Below are 10,016 nucleotides of genomic sequence, written 5' to 3' on the forward strand. Positions count from 1 at the left end.
GAGACATGTTTCATAAAAAAATAAACTTTATTATATTTTTTAAATATTGTCATGATTTTTTTTTTCATTTTGTGATTCTTGCACGGACCTGATGTTCTTTCCTGGCTAAATATTAGTCGTCAAATATCTTCTTTAGTCCAGAACCAGCTGTGGGTTCTGTGCTGTGAAGCATCGGTAAACCCTGGAGGATATTTCAGGTCCAATTCTTCTCTCTCTGCCTTCGCTCTTCACCGTCAGGGAAGCCAACAAACCCCTCTTCTCCGCCTCCAACTGCAAACTCTGGTACGCCTGCAGGTGTGAACAGGAAGTCACTATTTTATTATTACTTACAGTCTAACTAAGGTCTGCATCAAAACACATGAAATCTGTCTCATATGGATGAATTATTCTGTATAGAAATATAGATACAGGTGGATTTTATTTAATACCTTTTATTATCTAGCTGTGAAACAACAGCATAGCAGAAATTCAAGTATTTATCTTAAAATCTTTAAACATTTCCTGAAGGATCCTGTGATATAATTTAACAAGATAACCAAAATATGTATCCATCTTTCTTTTTCTTTTCCCCCAGAACAATTTCACTAAATCAAGTTTTATCTGTTGCTTATCTTTAAAAAAAAAGAAAACGTTACTTTCAATGTTATTGCATTAGCACATTAGCTTCATACATGGTTTTGAATTTCCGCTGTAATAAAATAACTCAATATTTGTTTATCTGTAGGGTGAACTATTTAGGGTTGGTGGATACTAACGAAATAGAAAAGCACTGAGAATCGGCATACCTCTGCCAAGGAGCTTATTTCAAATGACAACAAACTAATGAATGAAATAAACTACATCCATGAGTCAAGAAGTGTGTTTCCTCGCTCTCTACAAAAAACAAATTGATATGAAATGAAAAATAGTGATACACTGATATATTGTCATTTTCTTCCAGCAATACTTTATCAATATTCAACAGCAGTGGATCTATGATCACACTTCTTGACTTCTTGATTTTTTTAAATTTATTTTTGGCTTTTAAATCACATTTTATTTAAATCATCTTTATTTTATGGTTTATATTTCAATAAAGCATGTTCCAAATAAAAAAATTAAAACTTTTGTATTTACAATAATATGCAATTATTCAGGGAGTTTATTCATTTTTGTTGCGATTAAACTTCCGGCTGCTAGATGTGAGCAGCCATTATGTTCTCCGCAGCTAAGCGAGCAATGAAATCACACGAGATTCCAGCGGGGACTGAGGACGAGCAGATACAGTGGACTCCGGAAGCTTTTTAAAGCTGATATTTAGTTAAAATGTTGGTTTGAAAACAAATGAAAGCGGTTACAATACTACAAATATATCCTTGTTTCTACAGTATTGCAGTATATTATGATACATATGGTATTGCCAGAATACACAACCTTACTGTGCAGAATTGCACTTGTCATGGATAATCTATGCAAGTACAACAATAACACATCTTGTCTTTACAGACACATGATAGTGTGTGGCAAGAAAATGACAATAATATGAATCATCATAAATTCTTACTATTATCTAACAAAACAATATGTTATTACAAAGAAAATAATTAAAAACGAAGAAGCGACTGTACCTGCAGCAGCAGCTGAGGCGAGGGGTACGCCTCGCTCACTGTGGCGGCCACAGCCGGACTGACCCGGTTCAGCTGCTGGATCTGTCTGCTCCACACCTGGATGAGTCCGGAGCCGTCCTTCTCGACCCGAGCTCCACTCGCCCACGACCCGTCCACACAGAAAGGGAGCTCCGAGTTCTCCGAGGTCATCATTCTGAAGGGCGTTGAAACGAGCCGTGACTAAGACAAGAGACCGGGAGGTTCTGAAGGTGTGGGTGTTACTAGCGGCCTACTTCATGGGGCGTTTTGACAAGGCCTTAGTGACGGAGCACACATGGTCAGTCACTTCCTGCCAGTCCTCCAGGAACACCATGGATATGTTTTTGTTGAGCTGCAGGTACACAAGAACCTGGAAGAAAGCAAGTGGTTTAAAAAGGTTAAATGAAGGTGAGAAAAAACCCAAAGAATGAACCTCCTCAATGTCCAGATGCTTAATTCCCAGGGATGACTGTAGGGATTTATTTCGTCCATATCCACCAAAAGCTTTCACCCTGGTGGTCACACAGAGGAACTGCTACTCACCAGATATTAGGAAGTATAACTAATAACTCTTACCAATAACCGGCCTGAGAATCCATCACCAACAAGGTCACCTCCTTCTCGGCGTCACGGTTCAACACCTCCAGCAGAGGCCCGAGGAAGGCACCTCCCTCCATCTCGTCCTCTTCTCTGTCCAACATCTGCAGCGGCAGAAACCTCCATCTTCACCGCCGACTCGAACACAAAGCCGTGTCACTCACCTTCTTGACCGACACCACCACGTCCAAGAAGTCCGTGAGCATCAGCACCTGCAGCACCTGCTCCTCCTCAACCCTCCCCTCCTCACCACCGTCCACCTGCTCTTGGAAGAAAGCTCGGTGAAGAGAAGGAACCGTAGATGTGGGCGTGAGGTTACCTGAAGTAACTCTCTGGTCCAGGTGATGCTGTGAGGGATCTGCTGACCGTCGATGCAACATCTCCAGTCCAGACTGCCGAGGGTGTCCAGGAGAAGATCTGAGCCCTCGTATTGCAAAAGAGCTAAAAACAAAAAAAACATTTAATTCATAAGAGCGGTCAAGGTGTGTCGCTAGAGCGAGGGTCAGAGGTCAGAGAGCACACATGCACTGACAGGTGGCGGGCCAGGATCTGGGTCAGCTACTGATAATTCCTCTCTCCTGAACAATCTCTCTTTAAACCCAGAGCTCACAGTCTGTTTCTTTATCAGGAGTTGGACCAGGTCCTTGTTGACGCACCTGGATCCACGCAGACAGTCAGACTCTTGAGGAGGTTCTCAGGCTTCAGGCTCTTCACTGCATCTGCTGCTCGCTTCCTCCTCTGGACCTCCTGTCTTCTCTCCTCCTTCTGCTTGGCTTTGGCGTCTCGCTGCTTCTCCCGGGCCTCCCTCCTGTGTCTGGCTCGCTCTCGGTCCTCCTCGATCTCCTCCTTCGTCCGTCGTTTCTTAGCCGGGCTGGGGGTCCGTGACCCGGCGGGTGTCGGGGCGCAGAGACTCGATGTTTGGCTGCTTGTGTTCGAGTCCTCGAGCTTCTCTTCCTCCGCTAAATGTGAGGTTTTGTCAGCCTCACCCTCAGAGTCAGAAACCTCCCACGTCTTTATCTGACGGACAGTGACTGCAGACATGATTTAAAGAACGTACAGACCAGAATACAAAGAGACATGTGACGTTGTTGTGTTTACGTGACGGTGTCCGCCGAGGGACAAACGCGTTACCTAAAATGATTTTATGGACAAATGAATAAACATCAAAACTAGCCTGTTATTAATAATGTTTACATATATAATATTGACAAAAAAAAGGGGGATTGAGGACGAACATATTTATATATCGCAAAGAACAATTTAAATTGTTTATTTGACATTTAAATATAAATTACAAATATTTATAAGCAAATAGATAATGTTAAATTAAATCCAAAGATGATTTACTATTAACGATTTTTGCGACTTGTATATCGAAATTGTAACGTAAAAAACACACTCTAACACTTTATTGTGAACAAGATAAACGGAAGTCTATTTGTGTTTATTTGTTATTATTGGTTTGATATTTCTTATTGTTAACAAGCATTTAGCTAGTGTAAGGCCTGTTGTTTAAAAGTTTTTAAATAAAAGCTTATATCCAGAAGTGGTTACAGTGACATTTTTTTAAGTTTACAATTTCATTATTACGTTAAATAACTTCAAAATAAGGTATATTCTGAAACAGCTTCATAAGGTAACACACTTTAAATGTGAACACGAGTATAATACTCCAAATTTTCGCCATGTAGAGCGTTACTTAAAAATTAAATAGAAATTATAAGGCACACAAATCTAAGGAAGCGTATTAGAAATCAAAATGAAAATCATATACTTAATGTAATGTTTTGGAATATCGTATTTATCAGTGTAGATATATTGTTTTTTCAGGAATTTCAAAGGGACTTTTCAAAGATCTACCAATAATGTTGTAAGACTTGAAATAAAGAGATGAAAAAGTTGAAAAATGCATAGGTTTAGACTCCTATGAAAAATAATATTTGATTATGCTGATACTGTACCACAGCTACAACAGGGCGTTAACTATATAATTATCATATATTCACTATATATTTTTTTGTATTTTTTACGTTTGTGTTGGATAACCTTTCGACAAGTATATTTTAAACAATCCTAAAATGAACATTAGTAAACAACTATTTTCTTGTAGTATACACCTCCGGCCGCTGAGCGGCAGTGCGGAGCTGCCTTGTGTCGCCACACAAACAATCGCAGTGAAACAGACTTCAGTGTCTGAACTGCTGTGTTCGCAGCTTCAGCGGATGTTTCTCATCGTCACATCGATGACTGAAGTTAAAGAAGTGTCATGTCACAGTTAGCTCGGTTTGTGTAGCTCTCTGGTAGAATGAGATAAATCCTTCTTCATACTATTATTATTCTCCACAGCGAACATGGCTCAGCCTGCAGAGAAAGGTCAGTTCATATTTGTGTTTCTTTTTTTTTTATTCTCTTCTCCGACTACTAAAATCTATTTGTAACTGAAATTGAAATTGTAGAATCCGTCCAGTCTTGTTGACAAGTGGGGAAGTGGCTTACAGCTGACTGAGCATTTGCACTGTTGCTCAATAGCTAAAGTATCAGCTAATGTTAAATGAAAAATATCTTGTTCGCCATTATAATGTAATATATCGGTTTGATAGATAACACAAACGGTATGTGATGAATGGGAAAACACACACTTTTAAGTTAACCAGTGTCTCAAAACTGATTTAATTTATTTCCAAGTCTTTGTTTATAAATAGCTCACTTCTACTCAGTGTCTAAATAATTGTTATTTTTCTCCTGTTCCAGATTATTATCGCTTCTTGGTGCTGTTTTTCAACTGCCTCCTGACGTTTGGCTCCTATTTCTGCTTTGACATCCCAAGTGTTTTGCAAGATCAGTTCCAAGGGGTGAGAAGTAAAATGTCACAAAGTTCTTTCTCCAGTGGTGATGTTTTGTCTTGGAGTCGGTTATTGATATTATATAGTTGCATACTTTCTATGTTCGACTTATTCCTTGTTTTTTAGGGTCACAACTAGTGCATGTCATAATTGTTTCTCATTCAAAGTCTGATTTTCTTCTGGTAATCGTTTCAGAATCTGACTTGTTCCAACAAGACGGTGATCAATGGGACAGCGGACTGTGTGGAGGGCTTGGGAATGACTCCTCAGGAGTACAATCTACTCTACGCCATCTACGCTTGGACGTAAGTATATGTTGATGTTCAAACATCAGCTGATGTCCTGATGGTTCTGTCACCGCAGGAATGCAGTCGTGGTGATTCTAGCCGGATTCCTGATTGACAAGTTAGGAAATCGATGTAAGTTTTTTTGTTTTTCCAACACAATCTTGAAAAAGTGTGACTGATATTTCTTTCCTTCTCTGTACAGTTGGGGTCTTTCTGTTCTCCTTCTTGTGCGTTTTGGGGTCGTCCCTGTTTGCACTGGGCTCGCACTTCAGAGGAACCCCCTACCTGCTGCCTCTCATGCTCACAGGGCGACTTCTGTTTGGATCAGGCAACGGCTCTCTCACCAGTGAGATTCAAGACGAACATCTTTTATCGATGAGAGCTGCTGGTGATCCTCTCTTTTTTCCACTTTAGTTGTTCAGAACAGAATCACATCCTTCTGGTTTAAAGGGAAGGAGCTTGCTCTAGCCTTCGGTGTCACCCTGGCGTTCTCCCGCCTGGGCTCAGTCCTGAACTTCTTCCTCACGCAGAAGTTTGAAGAAAGATTCGGTATGCAGTGGACACTTTGGGGCGGTAAGTGCGGAAACACATTCAGGTTTCTCTCCTTAAAAAACAATATTTTTTTGTAGAATCGAAATAATTAAATTAATTTGTTGAGATCGAAACAATCTATTGTTTTTTGGTTATTTGACATTTCATATTGTGTAAACTCTTACAATAAAAATAAAAATAATTCTTTATTCACTTTATGTGATGCTGTCATGACCCTTCAACTTACTGTTTGTGTTTGACCCCCTCGCTCTTATCTTCTTTTGAACTGATTCCTATTTGAGTGGTTGTTAAAGAGGTCAAAATCGAATCGGAATTCAAACAGAGGATTAAACAGTCATTTTCAATGGACACTTGAATCAGTGAAAGACAATAAAAGACAATAAAGGAATAACTCAACGGTTAAATCTGAATCGAAAAGTTTTATTGCCAGTGTTGTAAACGCATCATAGGATGTTTTTGTGGTGGCAGTAAAGTCTATAAAATAATATATTTTAGTCCCTATGAAATTACAACACAAGTAAAATATTGCTGCACATATATTAAATTATGTTTTAAAAAAAAGGCTTAAATGACTAATGTATAATCAGTCAAGAAGTCCTATTCGGTTTAACAAATCTTAAAATCTTCTAGTCTAGTAGAAATAGTTCTTGTTGCAGTTAAACGTATTCGATCAAATGTAGAAAATATGGAGTTTGCCTATGAAGTGATTAAGAATAAACTGACTGCTAACTATGATGTATGGTGAAATTATTTCAGTTTGATATTCCTTCGATTTATATTTTACAAACAAAACCATATCTATTCTCCTAAAATTAAACATCTACAACTTACAAGAGCTCCTAACTTAAATATTAACTCATTTTCTTTTCTTTTTGTATTAAGTATGCAGTACTTTACTTGCAGGTCTTTGTGTCATTCTTAAACCAAATCATTGTGTTGTTTTTTTTCTCCAGGTGTGATTTTGTGTGTGATCAGCTTCACTTCTGCAATAATCGTCAGTTCGTTGGACAAAGTTGGAATGAAGCAACTGGGGCTCGACGGTGCCATTCAAGAGGGATCTCGCAAAGTTGTATGTTTCGGTTCTGTCTTTCGACGTGTTCCTCCAGACTGACCCGTGACTCACTCGTGTGTCCGTGCAGAGGATTCAGGATGTGAAGCTGCTCTCCACAAGATACTGGCTGCTGGTTTTCACCATCATGTTCTTTTATAACGGCATCTTCCCCTTCATCGCTGACGCCAGGTTAGGAAGACACTTCACTAACTCGACCTAGTCGATAATGACCAGGTGATGATGTTTCTCTACAGCAAGTTTATTCAAGACAAGTACGAGGGTTACTCTCAGAAGGAGGCGTCCTACATCACGGGGGCGGTCTACGACTGCTCACTTGTTCTTTCTGCCATCATCGGTATTCTCATTGTGAGTTCTTAACATGCAAGAGCTTACAAAGAATAAAAAACAAACGTCAAAAGTCAACTGTTTGCTTGTTTGTTTCAGGATAATGTGGGCATGCGAGGCGTGTTCGCTGTGGCCTGTGCTGTCCTGACGCTGCCTGTCTTCGGTCTCCTGGCCTTCACTTTCGTCCCTCCTCTGGTCTCAACACTTTGGCTGGGGATAACCTACTCCTTTGCTGCTGTGAGTGATGGCTCCACGTGCTAAACAAATGTCACAAATTCATCAAAAACCTTTAGACAGTAGAAAGAGATTGAGATTACTGATGGTTAAGATCTTCTCTCTCTTCTCTGAACGTGTCTTCAGGCAAGCATGTGGCCGTCCATTCCTCTGGTGGTATCTCAAGCGACCATTGGAACTGCCATGGGTCTCGCTACCTCTGTCCAGATGATCGGCATCGGGGTGTCCAATCTGGTAGTGGGTCAGATTCTGGGAACTAAAAATGAGTGAGCGCCTCTTCCATACATGTGACGCTCCAACATTCCACTGATTTTTCCGTTGGTTCTGTTCTAGCGAGAGTAAGATTCCACTCTGGCGGTGGCAGAGGATGATGATCTTCATGTTGGCCAACACCATCTGCTGCATCGTCGTCTCCATCGTGCTCAACATTGTGGACCACAGACAGGTGAGAGATTGTTCATCTTCTGTATTATGATTGGGATTCATCATTAGAAGAAGAAGGAAATGTCTTTGTATGTGTTTTACTCAGAATTCAAACTTTGAAAAGCTAACAAACACAATTATAAAACCCATACCTGGTTAGAAAAACAAGAATTGATAATGTATTATGACAAGATAATTCGATTAATTTCTGCAAATTATTAATATAGCAAAGTTTAAAATCCTGGTAGAGCTTGTGGATTAAAGCTGGTTAAAAAGCCATTTTTTAAGTTATACAAATGGTTTATTAGTGTTAGTAAAGCCACATTTTTGCTGTATTTCAGGGCGGGACCTTGAACAAGACCACCAAACGCTCTCAACAAGCGGAGGCCGACGCTGACAGAGAGCCTTTAAACCCTGCAGAGGTAGAAGAGAATGAGGATGAGGATGATGGTGTGACAGTAGGGCCACGTCCCATTAATTCATAGGGATTTTTTTTAATTACACCTTAACACAACACTATTACTGAGCAGAAACAGATTTTATTCTGTTACAGAATTGTATCAAGACTGATTTTAAGGGAATGATTTGAAAGGAATGATTGATGACGTTGATGACATTTATGTTGGTTTGATACTTGATGATGTGGACGAAGACTCTAAATTGTTACATCAATCTATGACTACCTTTTTATTTGTTACATTCTGACACCTAAAACTAAACAAACACAGTGACTGTATTTCACTGTGAGGAATATTCTGATTCAACCTGTGTTGGTGCCTTTTATTACGTTATAAACGTTTTATGATCAAGTTTTAAGAAATGATATTTCTAAATCGGTCAGTTTATTGTCTCCTGATGTGTGTACGTCTGTTTTACTCTAGTTTTATTACGTCTGGCTGATGCAAATTACTTTAACTGGATAAGAATTTGTCGTTCTCTGATAACATTTTTGCAGAATTATTTTATACCTGGTTGCACAGGAGAACATTTTATTGTTGTTTCGACTCCTCTTTTATTAAATAAAGAATATAAATGAGAGTATTTGTTTTTATGGGAATGGTAGTTGTAGGATTTAGTGACAGGAGATTCTCATGTTACCATTGTTGGTTTTTTGAACAGCTTCTTTATATACAAGTCAAAAGAGGTTAAAGCTTTACTCTTCTATAACGGTGATTTCATCGAAGTCGCGCTATTGAATATGTTGAAAATCTTTAATTGTCTGATTATCTTATTTGATTTACTTTACATAACATCACGACAAAATCCTGTTTATAAAGATACCAAAGAATAAATACAGATTTCATTTTCCATTATAAATGTATTTATTTTTAATTATTTAACAATAAAAAGGTTTTACTCCTATTAACCAGCAGGGAGCGACACTGAGCCAGATTTGGTAAAGCTCGAAGCAGAACTCACTTGAGCAACTTCTACATCAGGTTAGGGCCAGTATTTAGTTTTCCCATATTTTGCTGGTAGTTCAAAGGTTTTCTTTACATTAGTGCCGTATTTTGGAAGAAGTCTAGACTCATTCTACAACATATCGTTTATTAGACCTTCATTCAATAAAGTTTGTATTAAAGACCTTACACTGAGATATTAAACTCTAATTTACTTTCATGCATTTGCGCATTCATAGCCAGACACAGCCGAACATGAAGTAGAGAAGTCTGGAATTGTACTGATGTATCTTGTAATGTATCTAAAATAGATGGACATTTTAGTAAATAGTTAAAATTTAACATTTAAAGTTCCCAAATCATGACGAATGTGAACCATAAATGTCACTGTGACTTGATATATACGAACAAATCCAGCCCTACGTGCCTTCTTTATTATTCATTCTTCTTTATTATATATATATATATATATATATATATATATATATATATATATATATACATACAGTATATATATATATAAGAAGAGTCAAGGTTTCATATATATATTATATATAATAATAATAATAAACCTTCACCTTGATTCTCTGAGGTCATCTAGTATTCTGAAATAGACTTCCACGTACATGCCTTAATAAGCCAATAATACCTCACCGTAC

At 38.5% G+C, this 10,016-nt stretch overlaps 2 protein-coding genes across 3 annotated transcripts; one reads left to right on the forward strand and one right to left on the reverse strand.

The window, feature by feature from the left end:
* Positions 1-14: 14 nt before the first annotated feature.
* On the reverse strand, positions 15-3,287 carry eme2 (essential meiotic structure-specific endonuclease subunit 2). Of its 2 annotated transcripts, none has more exons than XM_087794219.1 (8): positions 2,879-3,287; positions 2,542-2,663; positions 2,387-2,482; positions 2,202-2,326; positions 2,059-2,137; positions 1,880-1,995; positions 1,608-1,800; positions 15-288 (listed from the first exon to the last, which is right to left on the reverse strand). In XM_087794219.1, the coding sequence occupies exons 1-8, from the start codon at positions 3,261-3,263 to the stop codon at positions 133-135; spliced, it is 1,272 nt and encodes a 423-aa protein (XP_087650345.1). In that variant the 5' UTR covers positions 3,264-3,287; the 3' UTR covers positions 15-132. The 2 variants fall into 2 exon arrangements, with proteins under 2 accessions (XP_087650345.1, XP_087650344.1); XM_087794218.1 differs by having other exon boundaries at positions 2,387-2,485.
* Positions 3,288-4,396: 1,109 nt separating this feature from the next.
* On the forward strand, positions 4,397-8,995 carry mfsd1l (major facilitator superfamily domain containing 1-like). Its single transcript, XM_087793250.1, has 13 exons — positions 4,397-4,595; positions 4,974-5,074; positions 5,261-5,370; positions 5,429-5,484; positions 5,555-5,698; positions 5,767-5,925; positions 6,858-6,973; positions 7,044-7,144; positions 7,210-7,321; positions 7,400-7,537; positions 7,661-7,800; positions 7,868-7,979; positions 8,299-8,995. The coding sequence occupies exons 1-13, from the start codon at positions 4,574-4,576 to the stop codon at positions 8,440-8,442; spliced, it is 1,455 nt and encodes a 484-aa protein (XP_087649376.1). The 5' UTR covers positions 4,397-4,573; the 3' UTR covers positions 8,443-8,995.
* The last annotated feature ends 1,021 nt before the right edge of the window (positions 8,996-10,016 follow it).

This window comes from Callionymus lyra, chromosome 6 (genome assembly GCF_982586985.1).
Source record: "Callionymus lyra chromosome 6, fCalLyr1.hap1.1, whole genome shotgun sequence".
In the NCBI taxonomy this organism is placed as follows: Eukaryota; Metazoa; Chordata; class Actinopteri; order Syngnathiformes; family Callionymidae; genus Callionymus; species Callionymus lyra.